Source organism: Eulemur rufifrons, chromosome 17 (assembly GCF_041146395.1).
Source record: "Eulemur rufifrons isolate Redbay chromosome 17, OSU_ERuf_1, whole genome shotgun sequence".
NCBI classification, from domain to species: Eukaryota; Metazoa; Chordata; class Mammalia; order Primates; family Lemuridae; genus Eulemur; species Eulemur rufifrons.
In genome coordinates this window covers 49,300,187-49,319,435 of record NC_090999.1, presented here as the reverse complement: position 1 = coordinate 49,319,435, position 19,249 = coordinate 49,300,187, and the positions used below count along the sequence as shown (strand labels likewise).

The 19,249-nt window shown below is 39.7% G+C and overlaps 1 protein-coding gene across 1 annotated transcript in view; it reads right to left on the bottom strand.

The window, feature by feature from the left end:
- ANKDD1B (ankyrin repeat and death domain containing 1B) overlaps positions 1-17,286 on the bottom strand; it is a 49,106-nt gene extending 31,820 nt beyond the window's left edge. Inside the window, 5 exon segments of the mRNA XM_069492232.1 lie at positions 2,184-2,295; positions 2,408-2,506; positions 10,374-10,472; positions 13,927-14,030; positions 17,223-17,286. Coding sequence (XP_069348333.1) covers positions 2,184-2,295; positions 2,408-2,506; positions 10,374-10,472; positions 13,927-14,030; positions 17,223-17,286 — 478 coding nt within the window.
- Positions 17,287-19,249: the final 1,963 nt, after the last annotated feature.

Genomic DNA, 19,249 nt, shown 5'->3' with positions numbered 1-19,249 from the left:
ATAGGGTCTCACTCTTGCTCAGGCTGGTCTCAAACTCCTGAGCTCAAGCTATCCTCCTGCCTCAGCCTCCCAGAGTGCTAGGATTACAGGTGTGAGCCACCATGCTCGGCCTATTTGCTCATTTCTTGTATGTCTCTGAACCCATCTTAATTTAAGATCTCTCAGCTGGACATTCGGCTCTGCACAGTCTGCTACCAGGGCTCCTCAGCCTTTCCCCAATGGATAGTCAGAGAAGGAGGAAGGGTTCAGGACGAGCTCAGAACCAGCTGAAAAGGGATGATGGGCAGGAAGGCTGCTGACGGCAGAAACTCAAGAAGTGTGGAAGGCTCCCTGCTTTGGTCTTAGAACCTCATCAGTCTGCCTGATCCTTCCCAGATGCTGTGGTCTCCCATGAAAGCAGAGTCCACTGAAAGGGGAATAAACTGCATGTCTCATACCTAGCAGACCTTCAACAAATATCTGCTGAACTGAACGGCATGGAGTTCATTCATAAGCCACATCCCTACTTACCATGGATCAAACTGGAAAGAGCCCACTTCCTCACCCTGACACTAAATGGTGTTTGACTATGATTGGCAGTTTGAGGAAATCAGGTAGCACATTTTATCCTATAATAATTGTTACTGTAACTACCATTTAGTGAACACTTAGCATGTGCCAGGCTCTTTGCTAACTGTGTTATAGTCATTACCTCATGTAAGCATCTCAACAGTGGCTGCTCCAATATTGCTACATAGGAATGGCTTAGCGGTACTGTGTACTTGGAAGAGGGTTGTGGAATGGCCCATCATGAACCTCATCTGCATAGGTACTTTTACCTAAGATCGAGGAAATATCAATCATCTACATCAAAGAATGGAAGTTTGCTGAGAAAAAAAAATTATATGGGGGACAAGACTTCCCCTATCATTGTTGATGCTACCAGGAAGTAGATTTTATTATTTCCATTGTACAGATGGAGGAACTGAGGTCTTCAGCAGTTGGAGAACTTGCTTAAAGCCACATAACTAACATATTGTGGCACTGCCTGAGCATAGCCCAAGTCTGTCTGCCTCCAAGCTATAAATGTATAGTTCTTTAGTCACATGTAGAGGAAGTAAAAGAAGTTTATAGACCTAATTCAAAGAAATCATTTTTGTTGTTGTTACTGTTGTTTTTAAGATTGAGGTCAGGAAAACTATAAAAATTTTTAAAAACAGGTGAAATGAAGGGAATATTACTGATCAACTTCTAGAGAAACTTGATGGGGAAAAATATTCTACTGGTGCAGAGAAAAGTAGGTCCCATTCATGAAATATACTCCACTGCTAAGGAATCAAAATGCCAACTGCACAAAGGCTACTACTGTCACCTATGGAAAAAGCACAGAGGGAGATATTACAGGGAAAAGACAGTCCCTGGCACATGGGCAATGCCCACTGTCATCTGAGAAGGGAGAAAGTACAGCACGATGACTGGAATCAGCTGACATGGCTTCAAATCCTAGTTCTGTCACTTTTTAGTTTTGAGACTTTGGATCAGGTATGTAGTTTCCCTGAGCCTCAACTTCTTCACCTCTAAAATAATAGCAAAATATTTCTACTTTATAGAATTTTGGGGATTAATGAGATAATTCATTCCTCCAACAGTGATTTGTTAAGTATCGTAGGGGACAGGTCCTAGACTTCTTACTACTGAAATAATGTATGTAAGTATCTTTCTCTGTTCCTAGCATATTAATAAACACTCATTAAGTGGTAGCTGGAATTATTCTGTATCTCCTTATGAAAATAAAAGGAATATAGACAAATACAATTTAACTGCATTATATTCCATGGCTCATTGCTGTATAGCTTTGGGTCAAATGCATTCCAAAAAGGCTAAGCAGAATATAATAAAATTTAGGCACACATTCTGAATATTAAAAGGGATGGATACTATGCACACCTTGGCCAGGATGGTGAAGTAGAAAGGGAAGAAAGAATCTGCTGCTTCCTCAACACTTCCTGTCCTCCCCACACGCAGGGGCTAGGATCACCGCCAACACCAACACATCCCTTCCATTCCATGGTCTGCCACGGTGATGGAGGAGCTGGCTACAGGGCTAGGTTGTCTCTGATGGCTGCTCTTGTAGCTCTATCAGGGGGAGGAAGACAGCAGACTTTGGTGGGGGTGGATGCAAGACCTGTCCAACCACTGTAAACACATCTCATCAGGCTGGTTCATCAGGTCCTTCAAGTGCAGGTCTTGAATGAGGTACTCCATGATGTGCACATTATTGCTCTGAGCTGCAAAGTGGAGGGCGTTCATTCCATCCTAAAGAGAGCGGGGAGAAAGGGGGGTGATACTTACAGAGTGACCTGAGAATTTCCCCTCTCCTGCAATAGTGAGGTAAGAACCTATGTCCAAGTGTGACCCACATCCCTACCTGAATCTTGGCTCTCTGGTCAGCTCCAGCTCTAACCAGCATGAGCATGATTTCAAGGTTTCCAGACCAGGCTGCAAGGTGAATTATTGTCAAGCCATGCTTCCCCAAGAAGAGAAAAGAAGAGAATCTATCACTCAGATGAGCCATGGCAAACTATCTCATCAAAAAGGCCAAGTTAATACTACATTGTTGAAAATTAGAAATAGACAATTTAATATACAGCAAAAGTAATATTTCAATTGTATTGGAAAAATGGTATGTTTAATAAGTGGTACAAGCACAAGTGGTTCTCCATCTGGAAGAAAATAAAATGAAATGTTATATCACACTATACTCACAAAAAAGCACACAAACAATAAATAGATTAGAACAAAATCCAGACTATAATGTACAGTCTCTTAATCCAGAGTTATAAAAGACAAATGATAAAGTCAATAAATGATAGATTTTTTTTTTTTTTTTGAGACAGAGTCTCACTTTGTTGCCTAGGCTAGGGTGAGTGCTGTGGCGTCAGCCTAGCTCACAGCAACCTCAAACTCCTGGGCTTAAGCAATCCTTCTGCCTCAGCCTCCAGAGTAGCTGGGACTACAGGCATGCACCACCATGCCCAGCTAATTTTTTCTATATATATTTTAGTTGGCCAGATAATTTCTTTCTATTTTTAGTAAAGATGGGGTCTCACTCTTGCTTAGGCTGTCTCGAACTCCTGACCTCAAGTGATCTACCCGCCTCGGCCTCCCAGAGTGCTAGGATTACAGGCGTGAGCCACCTCGCCCGGCCTAAATGATAGATTTTTAAAAAATGTACCTTTAATAAGCAAAAACGGTTATTCTCTAATATATGAAGTACTCATAAATCAACAAGAAAAAGATAACTAAACTGACAGATAAATGGATAGAAAGGGAATGGAAACTATTATTGTTTAAGTAATCTGGCAATATCTAATAAAAGTTAAAATACAATGAGCAATCCCATTCCTGGGATCTATCCCATGAAAATAAAATTTCAGGACCTAATATTACATATACATTGTATATATTGGATATATATAGGATATACATTGGATATTAATTGTAACACTAAAAACTAGGAGCAAAGCAAATGCCTATCAATATGCAAATGGTAAATAAATTGTGGGACAGTCATACCATATAATACACCATTAAAAATAATGAATTAGCACTGTAACAATTGATGTGGAAAGATTTCCATGAGCTTTGCTAAATGTGGAAAATAAGAGAATAAATATAATATTAATATAATCTCATTTTTTAAAAAAGCAACAAAATCCCCGTGTGTATATGTCTATATCTATTGTAGCTAGATTGATATAGATATGCTTATATGAACACAGAAAAAAGCACAGAAATAAACACAGATCTCAGATTGTTAATGTAGTTACTAGAGGAGGGGAGGGTACACAAAAGTGATGCAAAAAAATACCCAACAAAGACAAGTTATAAAAAGGATTCCATTTATACAGAAGCTATTTAAAAGATTCCATTTATACAAAATTATACAGGGCTGTGTGTGTGTGCACAAACACATGAAAGCATAAAGTAGTTAGACTGAAAGTGAGATTCAGATCAGAACTTACCTGCAGGGATGCTGTGGGCAGCTGTATGCTGACTTGTATGCTGAATAAGCAGAGAGAAAATTGTGAAAGGAAATACAGCCAGCAGTTAACATTGGTTATTTCAGGAAAGTGGGATTGGAGGGAAGTAAACTGACAAATACTGATCTCTACCTAGAAAAGCAGTGTAGGACAGACATTATGAGCAGTATCTTTAGGATCAATCAGAACTGACCCCCTCTTCTGGTCATTTACTACCACTTTCAAGTACTGTGATCGTGGTCAACTTAGTTAACTCTCAGCCTCAGCTTCCTTATCTATACATTCCTGTGTCTGCTTTTCTGTTTCCTTTTATCCTTGTCAGAAAATAATCCATTTCCTTTGTACAAGTGCCTGCTCAAAGCAAGCCCTTTCACTATCTCTTATTTGCCTCTCCTAATCAGCTGTGTTTGTAATCCAGGAAACCAGTTTGCTAGATGTACACAGTATGAATAATAAATAAGGAATGAAGGTCTGCGGGGCACTTCTATTTGCAAAGTGCACAAGCCTTTTGGCATTTATTTTGGCTGCCCCAGAAATTGCATTAATGTATTCTCTTATTCTCAGTAGAGTTGGGAGAGTGAAACAGCAAGTTTCAGATTGTTGAGGTATGACTCTAAATTGGTGGTTCCCAACTGAGGGTGATTTTGTTCCCAGGGGACATGTGGAAATGTATGGAGACATTTTTGGTTGTCATGATTGAAGGGTAATATTGGCAGTTAGTGGGTAGAGGCCAGGGATGCTGCTAAACATCCTACAATGCACAGGGCAGCCCCCACAACAAAGAATTATCTAGCCCAAAAGTCAATAGCACCACTGTTGAGAAACCCTACTATAAATGTACGTACCCTGTCAAATTTACATTTCAGCTGTCATAATAGATGGTGAGTTAGTCCATTTACATATTTACAATTCCAGCAAGAACAAAACTCATAGCAATTTTTGCACTCTTTGTCCCAAGGAACAACAATGTACAATGACTAACTAGCTCAGGGTTTTTAAAAGTAATGTGCCCTAAACACAATTCCATCTCTTAATTTAGCCTTCCCTCCAAATCAATGCTCTATATTCCATAGTACTAAATCTGCTTTCACATATGGTCTCTTTTATGAGACCAGAACTATTTGATGAGACAGGTGATAAATCATGCTTTGATAGGAGCTCTATTTTTCCCTAGGAAGTCATTCCTAATTTCAAAGCAACCAACATTTAAAAATTCCAGGCACAGATCATAAAATCTAAAAGCTGGGAATTCAAGCTGCAAACAACTTGAGTCTCTAAAACCACAAATTCAGAGTGGAGCCATCATTCCTCAGAGGCAACGAATCACTGCTCACAGATGTAAATTCCCCCAGAAGAACCTTCATGAAGCAAATTCTTCTGATAGGAAACTGGCATGCCTGAGACAATTTAAGAGCATGTGTCATGGATCACACTCACAGTGGGCTCCTGATGCTCTGTGAAGCATAAAATGTTCAATAGTCACTGACAGCCTGTCCTCATTACAAGTCTAGTCACAGGCGAAGTCCATAACGTCTCTGGAGAACACTTACACTTCAGGAGCTTCCCAGAGACAAGAAGCTCTGAACACAGATGCTTATCATTATCCTCTTGAGTACCACCTGCACGCCCACCTGGGATCCTCTGTTCATCTCTGGAGTAAGAGCCTCCATTTATCTAGTCTGCCTCTTCCCAAGATTCAGGGATGTGGCCCACTTTGAACCTGGAGGTCCTCCGTGGCTGGGCCATGCATATGATCCTTAGCACTCAGTGCCTTGAATGGTACTCATCTGCTACAGTCTCCTCCTTGCTCCCTAGACAGACAGTAGGCACCTCAAAGCTGGGACTATATCTCATACCAGTGCTTCCCAAACACAATCACCTGGTGATTTTTTAAATTGCAGATTCTGATTCAGAAGGTCTAGGGTGGGGCCTGAGATTCTGCATTTCTAATAAGCTCCCAGGTGATGCCCATGCTTCTGGTCCCAAGCACACACTTTGAGTAGCAAGGACTTGTATCTAGTTGAATCCCCAGTAGTCGGCATTGAGACTTAACCACAATGGACACTGAATAAGTATGGATGGTGAAGGGGGTTCAGGTGTTAGTTCTTTGTAACTGAGTGTTAGGATTTAGAAGACAGATCTGCAATGTCAAACTCAAGTCTCATCACTTAGATAAAAATGCTGCCAGATATGACCAAAAATGGCATTGCTTGAATTACGAAAAACATTTTTCTGGTTACATACTAATGCCACTGTGAATGATTAAATCAGTAACAAAAATATTTAATTTGGTAAAACTTTCAAAGCAGGGAAAAGAGATATTAAATATATCAGGAATTACTATATTTCCCACCTGAGGGCATTTCAATCTTACAAGGCAAAGTTAAGAGAAGCTGATGCTAGCCAGAGCCATGCTTCACATATAGGGTAATACAAATATGTTTAGAAAAGCCTCAAGGAGGCCAAGTAGGTAAAACATCTCTCCAACATTTTAGAAATAATTGGTTTACACTCTAACATAAACCAGTTCTGTATTTAATGTATTAGAAACATGGCAATCCTCAGTTATGCTGTTTAAAAGAAAAGATGCCATTCAATCTGGGCAATGGATACATATACGTGTTTGTTGTACAATTCTCTCTACTTTAATAGTATGTTAAAGATTTTGGGTTATGTTTCTGGTTAAGATGGAGTAAGCATGCTCACCCTGTCTCTCCCATCAAATATACTAAATAAAATCTCTGGACAGAATGCATGGAACAGCTGAGGACTGAAAAATAAATGGCAGCTGGAGAATTGGGGAAGGAAACTAGAACTCATGATATGAATAATCCCTCAGTGAGCTTCCTGGTTCTTTTTTTCTTCCATATCTTCCAACTTGGACTCAAGGCAACACAAATCATGAACTGTGCCCTGGGCACAGACTGTAAGAGTTCCAAGAGAAAGCCTATTTTTCTGCTCTAAGGAGCAGAAGGGAACCCCTTTAGAGCAGAGAAGGTGGGAGAAGTCCTCTTCATCTTTTTTCTTTTCTGGCCCTTCCCCCAGCTAAGCCCCATTCCCAAAGCTGCAACTCCACAGTAGGAGTAGCAGCAAGGGCTGGACAAACACCTAAATCTCTGACATAGGGGGATCCTTCTCTCTGACCAGAGGAACTGTGGTCAGAAAGCAGGGTGGAGGAAAGATCCATATTTTTTGGTTTTTTTTTCTCTCTCTCTTTACTCTCCCCCTGCTTGGTCCTGAAGGCAGATGTAATTGTGGGAAGTACACAGCAGAGCTGGGAGACTATACCCTCGGCTTTCCAAACAGAAGATCAGGATAAGGCTGAGGGGGAGCTGAGGAGTATGGGGGAGATGATCATGGAGAAGAAGGAGCTTGAGAAAGGGATTCCATAAAGTTGTGCATGTACTCTTAGAATTACACCTGAACAGAACATGGACTGACCCTAAATAGCATGACAAGGGCTTTGAGAACTGAACTATGGGGTAGACTTCAGACTGCCTAGGCCTCAGACTGGTCCCTGAATGGCACACGTGTGGGACAAATCCGAACAGCACTGCAAAGGTTTTGAAAACAGAAGCAACATTGGTGTCAAATGGTGCTGAAAAATTTGGTCATTCATATGCGAAAACAAAAGAACCTCGATCTATTTCTACCTTGTACTAAAAGTAACTCAAAATGGACATATATTTAAATGTAAAACACGAGGCTATAAAAATTTTAGAAGAAAAATATGAGAAAATCTTCATGACTTTAAGTTAGGCAATTAGAAATAGCACCAAAAGTAGGATTCATTTTTTTAATATAGGTAAATTATACTTCATCAAAATTAAAAACTTTTATTCTATGAAAAACATCTACAGACTATGAGAAAATCTTTGCAAAACACATATCTAACAAAAGACTTGTACCCAGAATATATATAAAGAACTCTAAAAACTCAACAATAAGAAACAACCAACCAAACTAAAAAAAATGTTCAAAAGATTTAAACAGACACTTCATCAAAGAAGATACACAAATGGTAAATAATACATGAAAAGATGTTCAATATCATTAGCCATTAGGGAAATGCAAATTAAAACTACGATGAAATGCCTACACACCTATTCAAATGGTTAAAATTAAGGGGGAGGGGGAATGACAATACCACATGCTGATGAAGATGCAGAACTAGTGGAGGAACTCTCCCACATTGCTGGTGGAAGTGAAAATGGCACAGCCATTCTGAAAAAGTCTGGCAGCTCCTTGTAAAGTTATACATATACTAACTATATGACCCAGTAATCTCTTTCTTTCTTTCTTTATTTATTTATTTATTTTGAGACAGAGTCTCACTCTGTTGCCTAGACTAGAGTGCCATGGCGTCAGCCTAGCTCACAGCAACCTCCCACACCTGGGCTCCAGCGATCCTACTGCCTCAGCCTCCCAAGTAGCTGGGACTGCAGGCATGCGCCACATCTCTTGGCTAATTTTTTCTATTTTTAAGGATTGCTTGCGGTCAAACTCCTGACCTCAAGCAATCCTCCCACCTCGCCCTCTCAGAGAGCTAGAATTACAGGCATGAGCCACCATGCCTGGCCAATGACCCAGTAATCTCTCTCCTATATATTTACACTAAAGAAACAAAACCATATGCTTACACAAATACTTATACACAAATGTCTATAGCAGCTTTATTTATAATAGTCAAAAACTGGAAACAACCCTAATGTTCTTCAACTGGTGAATGGATAAATAAACTGTGGTATATCCATATACTGGAATAATATTCAGCAATAAAAAGGGAAGATTTATTGATACATACAACAATGTGGATGAACTTCAGAGGCATTTTGCTGAGTAAAAGAAGCCAGTCTCAAAAGGTTGTATGCTGTATATCATTTATATGCCATTCTCAAGAAGGCAAACTATGGCGATAGAGAACAGATAAGTGGTTGCCACCATAGGAGAAGTTTGACTGAAGAGGTGGTATGAGGGAATTTTCTGGGTGACGCAGCTGTTCTGCATTTTGATTGTGGTGGTGGTAACATGACTCTATACATGTGTTAAAACTCATAGAACTGTACAGCAAAAAGGAAGTTACTTGTACAGTATGTTAATTTAAAAATTAAAGTAAAATAAAAAGATACTGTATCAGGTTTTCAATGTCAAAATAAGAATACACTTGGCTAATCTGGCCAATTACCAAAGTGTCTTTTGTAGGCTAATACTGCAAAATAATAAAATAACAACTTCCAGACCTTAGGACACTTTCTTTAATTACCATAACCATTAATACAACTAATTACACTCACAAAGTTAGAGTGCTTTCCGTGGCATCTTTTTTGTTTTTACTTAACAATCTACTTGTCCTCCAATACCAGAGCAATAAACTAGAGAGAGCCATGCCCTACTGGTGATACAAAAAGAAACTCTTGTTGTTATCAAGTCTAGGCCTTGACTGTGACTGCCAGCAAGATGACCAATGGGTGTAAGCTGACTTCATTGATTTATCTCCCAAACATTTACTAAGCACATACTAAACCCAGACCCTATGAGACGTGAAGGTAAAGCAATTTTGAGCTTTACGCTCCAGGGAGTCACAGTTCGGAGAGAAAATAGAACACCCCTGTGGAAATCTTCTGAACAGTTTAACTTAAGAACCATGGCTCATGGATTAATTAAGAATCAAGAACTTTAGAGCAAGGCTATCATATTCTGTAATGTAAGATGAACATGATGCTGGGTCTCTCTAGCTCCAGTTGCCTTGTGCCATGGTAAAGTACTAAATGAAGGTGGGAAAAGTAGGTGAAAAATCCTAAAAGTGAGTTTTGAATCTAGGTAGACAAATAGTTAAGCTGATTGGTAGCTAACTGCATGGTCTCTGGAATCAGACAGGCTCATTCAAATCCTGCCTTCAGCCTTCTTAGATGTAATTTTTTGGGGCAAGATATTTGATCTCTCTGTCTCAGACTCCTCATCTGTGAATTAGTTGTTATAATAATAGCTCTCTCATAGGCTGGGGGGGTGGTAAATATCAAAGTCCTAAGCCCTGAGGCCAGTTAGAAGTCTTCCGTGTCCCAGATTATATTCTGAACCACCAACTTACTCTTACAAATGCATGCTAGTGACCCTGAGGTCAACATGGGAAAAGTAGCAAAAGCCCAAGTCCTACAGGTAATGAGTAAACAATTTAGTCGCCAAATACAGAAAGCACATAATATGCATATTCTCTAAAAAGACCTTTCCAAAATGAATGCTGCTAAAGGAAATATTTTGTGTGCATGCGAAGGAAAGATATCTGGCGTGATCAAATTTTCCCTGTTTATTGGTTATACTACAGCACATTCTACTAAATGAAGATGGGCTTACCTTATCAGCAACATCCACCCTGGCCTTGTGATTAAGCAAGAAATCCACTGCAGATAAATGATTTCCCCCAAATGCAAAATGCAGGGCTGTATCGTTCATCTGAGGAAACATCGTTTGTGTTTTTAGTCATCTGATCATTATTTATCTTTTTTAGGTTTCCTGTTTCTTGAATGGCCATAATTTTCTATCAGTTGTTTCTATTCTGATTATTTCGCTTTACTCTTTGCCTTTACCTTGAACATTGTAAGAGTTGTGTCCAGTAGAATTTTGCCTTCGTTATCAGATAATATTAGAGAATTTGGCAATCCACTGATGGATATACCTCAAGCTGAAACCCATTGCCTAACCTGTCATATAGCAATATACTGGATTTCATTTAGAGAGTAAAAGTTGTATTTCCCCCCATATGCAATCATTAATAATAGTAAATTTTTCTGCTTAGGATATATTGATAGCAAAAATTTTCTTAGATGTTCAATCCATTCATGTTCTTTCTTCTATAATTTTTTTAGACTACAAATTTTACTGAAACAAATAAATTGCTTCTGAAAGGAAGATGGAAAAAGGAAGGGAAGGAGAGAAGAAGGGAGGTAAGAAAGACAGACACAGAAAACGACAGACACTGAGAAAGACAAAGAAAGCAAGCTATGAATATCTTTCACTCCAAAGGAAAGTCAACATAGTGCTCCTGGGATGCCCAGAGACAGTATAATACATTTCAGACAATGGAGTTTTTGCTTGTAAGTAATGTATGTGTCTTATTTCCCATACTCTAGACTGTTTTGGCTCCCAAAGAAGATGCCTGGGCATGGCTTTATTATTCTTAGTTTCACATAATTAATCACAAAAATATAAGAACTGTTTAAAAATTTTATTTCCTTGGTAGTGTCAACCTGAATAACAAATCAGAGAGAGCTTTTCTAAAAGAAAAGATATTTATAAGGGAATAAAGCATTGCAATAGGAATACACATGCCATAGTAAACTATGTGCATATTCAGGGAGGTAAAGGAACACAGACAATTTTGAAGAAAAAAAATGAGGAGGATTACATAATTATTTTGAAATAATTATCCTTGGCTACAAAGATCAATGACAAGGGTGACGCCAATCTGAGGTTGGACAGGCAGTTGCTGGGTAGATGTCCTTGCAGAAGTATTTTTTGTGTAAGATTGCAATGGCCTTTGTGCAAGGTTGTGGTTTTTGCAGTCCTTTGTGATAGTTTCTGTTATCAGGCATACAAGCATGAGAACCCTCTCTTCATGGTCCTCCCTGGCTCTATTTGTCAGAGTTTTCTTAACATTAGTGACTCTATTTTGATTCTGACAACTTTCAAAGTAGCTAAACTGGTGACAAAATAAGTTTGACGAAACATGAGTTATTTTGACATTGTCTGCAATTAGAGATTTGCTCTACTATGTCAAATTTGGGCCTATGAGCTCCGCTATTAATTTTATTTGTGAATAAGGATGTGAGCCAAAATAGCATCCAAGATAATTCAATAAAACCATTTACATTTTTTACTGTCTATAATCAGAGACTTTAAGGAAGTCCACAAGTAATGATGTCAACAATTTGCCATACACAGGATTAAAACAGACGTCATTAGAAAGTATAATACAGTTTACCAGGAATTTAAAATAACTTGCCACACTGTTTATAAGTTAAATTATATTAGATTGTTCTATCTCTCCAAGTACTTTAATGTAAAAACATAGTATAAAGTATCAGAAAGTTGTATGTAGAAAAATTTTAAATGGTTAAAAAGTATATTGTAGGCAGGGCGCGGTGGCTCATGCCTGTAATCCTAGCACTCTAGGAGGCCGAGGGGGGTGGATCATTTGAGCTCAGGAGTTCCGGACCAGCCTGAGCAAGAGCCAGACCCCGTCTCTACTATTAAAAAAAAAAAAAAATAGAAAGAAATTTTGTGGACAACTAAAATATACATAGAAAAAATTAGCCGGGCATGGTGGCGCATGCCTGTAGTCCCAGCTACTTGGGAGGCTGAGGCAGAAGGATTGCTTGAGCCCAGGAGTTTGAGGTTGCTGTGAGCTAGGCTGACGCCATGGCACTCTAGCCTGGGCAACAAAGTGAGACTCTGTCTCAAAAAAAAAAAAAAAAGAAAAAGAAAAAGGATATTGTAGAATATTTCTTGCTACTTGGAAAAATGATTACTGCTTCACATGTTCAACATATTCACATATTCAAGTCATTTTCCTGGTCATAATAATCTTCAGATATATGTGTCCATGAATATTTTTGAAACTATGTAAATATTACCTTCAATGATCCTTGCTTATTTCTGTTCATATCTTTTCCCTCCCATCTATCTTCTCTTCTTTCCTCCCTTCCTTCCTTTCTTGATTTCTTTCCTTGTTTTTTCTTGCTAAAATTGTCATGCTACAAAAGTTTGCTGTTTTTCTGCTCTTTCCAGGATATTGATGGAACAGGAATACTATATATACTCAACACACATCAGACACACACATACATACATGCACACACACTACATACACAGACATGTAAATCCACACACATAAACTCATACCCTCTCACATACACATGTGCTCCTCTGCTAAACATCCCTCCACTGCATATGATGAGTGACTTCGGACTCTACAGTTTCAGTTTCTATGACTTACTGCCTGGGACAGATACAGGTTTTCTGGAACATGAGTTTAGACTATTTAGGGAGCCCTGTTTAAAGACAGAGTCAGAAGGCTTAACTAATTGCAGTTAAAATGTATTAATTTTAAAGATTTTTATATAATAACATAGCCATGAAAATGTATTGCTAGAGCCCTCCCAGTGCCTTAGAAGGGGCCTGTATAAGCAAGGAGGGGCCCTGCTTGCTTCATTTAGGCTTCATTTAGCATTAAATCCCCCTCTGCTATACCTACCTTGAACCACTCCACAAATTGTCCTAAGCAACTGACCAGTCCCCAATCTGTTTACTTTGATAAACCCTGCCTTGAGGGTCTATCAGGAAATCCTCACAAAACCAAGCAGTAGGGAATCGATATTTCTGGCAGTGAACTTCTCTCCCAAAAACCTGGCATTTGAAGAACAAGTAAGAGCCAGGTTTCAGAAAAGGCCTTATCGCCCAAAGTGCAGATGCACTATATTTCAAAAGCAGTAAAAAGACAATCCATATGCCCCTTTGGATTTTAAATTTGGAAAAACCAACCACAAAGGACATCACTGGAGAGAAAACAACCCAGTTTGTATAGCAAAACACGTTCTGCCATTTTAGAATGTGTGAGGCCAAACTGATCCACAGGCTACAATCCAGGACCAACTCTGAGCCCATTACCTTGCAGCTGGCTTTCCTGACCACCTACAGACTTTGCACAGATGTGCATACTGAACACTCAGAGGCTATTTCTCTGCTTGATTCCACCTTTAGCTTAAACACCCCAGAAGTACCAACAAAGGAGATCTCCCTCATCTCAGCTAGCACAGTCATTTTTATTTTTATTATTATTTCAGTTGACCTGTAAAACCCAAGTCACCACTTGGAGTAGTCATTTGTCATATCTGTAACTTCTACTCACATTGTTCACGGCATTAATGTTAACCTTCTTTTCAAACAGCTTCTCCATAAGATCCAAATTATTGCTTTTAGCAGCATTCTGAAAGCTTCTCTCATTCGGCAGTACTGAAAGCAAGCAAGCAAGCAAGCAAGCATGATTGAGAAAATTTAAGGAGGCCAAAGAGAAAGCACATTTCATGTGCCAAGCTTTGTAACTCTAAAAACTTGAAACAACAATCTTGAGTCTTTCACATTTTGCTATTTTATTTAGGACATGGGGACTTTGCTTCAATATTTTATAAAGCTATAGTATCAAAATTCCACTTTCTTCTCATGCTGTGTTTTCACACACTTAAAAAATATTCCTGACCCCAAACAAAGCATTATTCACAAGAACCACACTGAAGTCAGCAATGTGGTATCTGGCTTAGAAGGTCAAAGGGTGGCCACAGATTTCCCAGAGGACATTGTTTGTAAAAAGCTTGTACAAGATTAGACAGGGAGGAGTCCAAATGCTCCAAACAGCTGACAGAGATAAAACTCTTGTCTACAGAACTCTGTACAGATGCCAGGCCTGCAGGAACAAAACCTCAGAATGCAGCCCATCATATACACACAAACACTAAAAGAGATGAACATATTAATATTTTATTCTCATTTATATGAAAAGTCAGAAAAGTAGATTCACACCTACTGTAAAATTTATATATCACCCACATATACACATTCAGATGACAGGCTTTATTAACTAAAATAGAAATTCCAGGATTTATTGAGTTTTTTTTGTCATTTAGGGAGGCTAGATCACGGGACAGCCCCAACATGGGACAGCCCCAACACTAGGGGATAAAATCAGAATTGAGGTTAAGTAGAATCAACAGTACACCATCTCCAAAAAGAAGGAGCATAACAAAAAATTTTGTAGATATGCTGCTAAATATTTTCCCAAGTTTTTACCAAAGACTCTTCAGAATACTGCCAAGTCCAATCAAGGACCAAGGAGTATCTTCAAGGAGATATTGATATGGGCTGAATTGTGTCTCTCCAAAATTCATATGTGGAAGTCCTAACCCCTAGTACCTCAGAATGTTGACTGTATTTGGAGATAGGCCTTTTAAAGACATAACTAAGGTAAATTAAGGTCATATGGGTAAACACCTGTCTGATATGACTGGTGTTCCTATAAGAAGACAAAATCAGGCCAGGTGCAGTGGCTCACACTTGTAATCCCTGCACTCTGGGAGGCCGAGACAGGAGGATCACTTGAGGCCAGAAGTACAAGACAAGCCTGGGCAACATAGCAAGACCCTGTCTCTGCAAAAAATTTTAAAAATTAGCTAGGCATGGTGGTGCATGCCTGTAGTCTTGGCTACTCAGGGGCCTGAGGTGGGAGGATTGCCTGAGCCCAGGAGTTTGGGGATGCAGTGAGCTGTGATCGCACCACTGCACTCTAGCCTGGGCAATGCAGTGAGACCCTGCCTCAAAAAAAAAAAAAAAAAAGAAAAAAAAAAAAGGAGAAGATTAGGATACAGACACCATAGTGGGAAGATCATGTGAAGACAGAGGGAGAAGGCAGCCAGCCAGCTATAAGCCAAGGAGAGAGGCCTGATAAGAAACCAACCCTTTAGCAAAGAGAGGGGGAATTGAAAGGTGGCCTTACTAATAACCTATCTAACAGAGGAAAATAAACTATCAAACAGAAAGTAAGAGAAATAAACTTACAACACAACTACTCTTTGTTTAATTAAAACACGTTGTGGCCTAACTTGTTATCTCTGAGTTCTTTCTCCGTCTTAAAAAAGTTCCTGAGCGGACAGTAGTTCGAGGTTCCCCTGCTTCCTCAAGAAGACACAGTACCAGATGCCTCCTGCTATCAAGAAGAAAGAAGCAGCTAATTTCTGCTATCACTCACTATTTTTCTGTGAGAAACAGAAAAAGCCAACACAGCAGCTTCACAGCCACTTTTATTGTCAGTCCCCTAAAGCAGGAAAAAAAAGCCATTTTTACCCTTTCAAAGCACCAAGCAACTTTCCTCACCGCCCAGCATTTCTTTCCTCCCTCTGTGTGTCGTAGCCATTCTCTCTTTCTCTCTCTCTCTCTCTCTCCCCTCTCTCTGTATCTCTCTATTTCTTTCATTCTTTTTCAGGAAAATAAATGAACTTTTACTTTTTGTATATCCTAAAAAAAAAAAAAAACGAGACACCAAGCCTGCCAAATCTTTGATCTTTGACTTCTAGCCTCTAGAACTGTGAGAAAATAAGCTTCTGTTGCTTAAACCATCCACTCTGTGGTACTTTATGGCAGTCCTAGCAAACTAATATAGATCTACATGTTTACATGTTCATTCTTTTTATCACCTCTCTTTCTTTCGCTTGTCACCATTCTAGGTGAATTCAGTATCCTTGCAGATGATTAAGGCAATATCTACCTTGGCCTCTTAGTTCCCTAACTCCCTCACTTCTAATAATCTTTCACTCATCTGGCCTCAGCCATACAACTACAGGGGCATACTTTTTTTTTTTTAATTTCAGAGTATTACTGGGGTACAAATGATTTGGTCTCATAAAATGCCTTTGCACTGAGTCAAAGCTATACCGCACCTATTAAGTGTGAATTTACTCATCCCCTTCTCCCCCATCCCACCAGGGGCACACTTTTTACCTCATCATCACCCAAATCACACTACTTCTGAAACCTTGACTTCAAAAATCTCATTCTCGGCCGGGCGCGGTGGCTCACGCCTGTAATCCTAGCACTCTGGGAGGCCGAGGTGGGCGGATCGTTTGAGCTCAGGAGTTCGAGACCAGCCTGAGCAAGAGTGAGACCCCATCTCTACTAAAAATAGAAAGAAATTATATGGACAGCTAAAAATATATAGAGAAAAAATTAGTTGGGCATGGTGGTGCATGCCTGTAGTCCCAACTACTTGGGAGGCTGAGACAGGAGGATCGCTTGAGCTCAGGAATTTGAGGTTGCTGTGAGCTAGGCTGACGCCACGGCACTCACTCTAGCCTGGGCAACAAAGTGAGACTCTGTCTCAAAAAAATAAATAAATAAATAAAAATCTCATTCTCTGATCACACTTCTCATCCATTCAGCTCATCTGCTTTATGACCAAAAATTCTGAAACCTCAAGAAGTCCTTCAATCCTCTCTCTTTTTGTATTATTCATCCCAATGTGCTTACTTCCCTCCTTACCATGTTTAGATTCCCTGGGGTCAATCTATTTGTGCTGCTATAACAAAATACTTGAGACTCATAAAAAACAGAAATGTATTTTTCACAGTCCTAGAGGCTAGAAGTCAAAGATCAAGGCACCAGCAGGTTCAGTTGTCTGGTCAGGGCTGCTCTCTGCTTGCAAGATGGTACCTTGTTGCTTCATCCTCCAGAGGGAAGAAACGCCATGTTCTCACATGGGAGAAGGCAAAGGGTGAAAAGGGGCAAACTCCCTCCATCAAACCCTTTTATAAGGGCACCTAATCCAATTCATGGGGCTGGAGCCCTCGTGACTCACTCAGTTACCTCCTAAAGGCGGTAGGAGGTATCTTAACACTATCACATTAGCCATTAAGTTTCAACACATGAATTTTGGGGAACACATTCAGACCATATAGCACATGGTCCATCTATGAAATCATTTCTAGGCAAACACACCTACCTCCCTCATCACTCTTTCCTCCTATTATACAAGTTGGTCAGAATCCTAATTCTGAGATTAAACCCAAACGCTATTTGCTTCATTTCTGCATCTCAACAGCTAAGTGGTACTGGACAAAAATACATAACCATGCTTTGGTAGACATTGCTAGTGTTCATCAATATTTGGTTCTTATCTGCCTAAGCACATGGATAAGCACACATCCCAGCCTAGATGTAGTTAGGTGAGGTCTGCCCAATAGACTGAAAGCAGAAGTGATAGTATGTCACTCTGGGGCTGAGTCAGTGAAAAGCCCCTGTGTCACCCTCCAGGTCTCTCTTCCCCTCCCTTAACAACCCTGGAAGCTATGTGTTTAAATGGAGGGGTCACAAGATGTTGGCACCTCCAGAAACTTGGCATTAGGAGACAATTCTCCATGAGTTTCTCACATTTCTGCACATCTTACAAGCAAAAGTATTGATTGCCTTTGTTAACTATCTTTTCAAGGATGTTTGTATATTGAAAAGCCTAGGAAGACAGAGATAATGTCTTCCTCTGGAGCAAACAGCAGGTTTGCTTACAGCCTTGGAAGATAGCAATAATAAGGCATGCTTACTGCCCAGTACAAAAGATTTGGGTTCCCTAAGTGCAGGATTTTTCTGTAACACAACCCACTGTGTGCAGGTATCACTTGGCACTCTTCACATCTCCCTGTGCGAACTGGGGCTTACAGAACTGACACAAATGCTGACGCTGGCTACTGCACTGCTATGAGTAATGAAATACACCAGCATTTCTAGGCTTACAAGTAGGGTAAATTCTCGGCCCCTTTATAGTCCTTGACACCTGGGTTTCTGAGAGACTAGGAAGAGCATCCTTACCAATCTATGTTGGACATGCTATATGAGCAAGAAATAGATCTTTGTTATGTTCAGTCACTCAGACTTAGGAGTTATTTGTTGCTGCAGGAAAAGCTAGTTTGTCCTAACTGATATATTTGTTAACAGGTCTCTTAAATTCTTCCCCACTAATCTTAAGTGGGATCTCTGCACTGCCAGCTGTCCTACTACATTCCCCAAATCTTTTATTCTCTAAACTTTCATGACTTTTCCTTTTTCCTCAAATATCCTAATTTACTATTTTACCTAATTTACTGCCCCCCACTACCATCATCTAATAATCAGTTGATAACATTGCCTCACAGTGAAAATAGAACAAGAACTCCCACATCTTCCTACCACTAAGTCTACCAACTTACCTTCATTTACATATACCAGTTCTCTTTACTATTGTTACTGTAGGTAAGCATCCTTGTGCCTATACAAGGCCACCTCTACACTTGGGCTCTGGATCCCATTGATTCTCTATATCAATCTCCTAGAAATCATTTCTTCTATCCTCTGGATCATTTAATCTCTCTCCAGTGGATCAATTCCTTCAAAATATACACAGATCCTACAATACCTTTAGTATAAAAAACTCTGCCTTGATCTCACATTCCTTTCCAACTGCTGCTCCATTTTTTGACTTCCCATTATCCCAAAGTTCTTATAAGGGTTCTGTAATTGCTGCCTCTACTTCTTCATCTCACAGTCTCAACTCAACTCATGCTAACCAGACATCTTTCTACCACTCTGCTGAAACTGCTCTTGTTGATGTCATCCTACCTTGCCAAAATCCAGTCATCATTCCTCTGTCATTTACATTG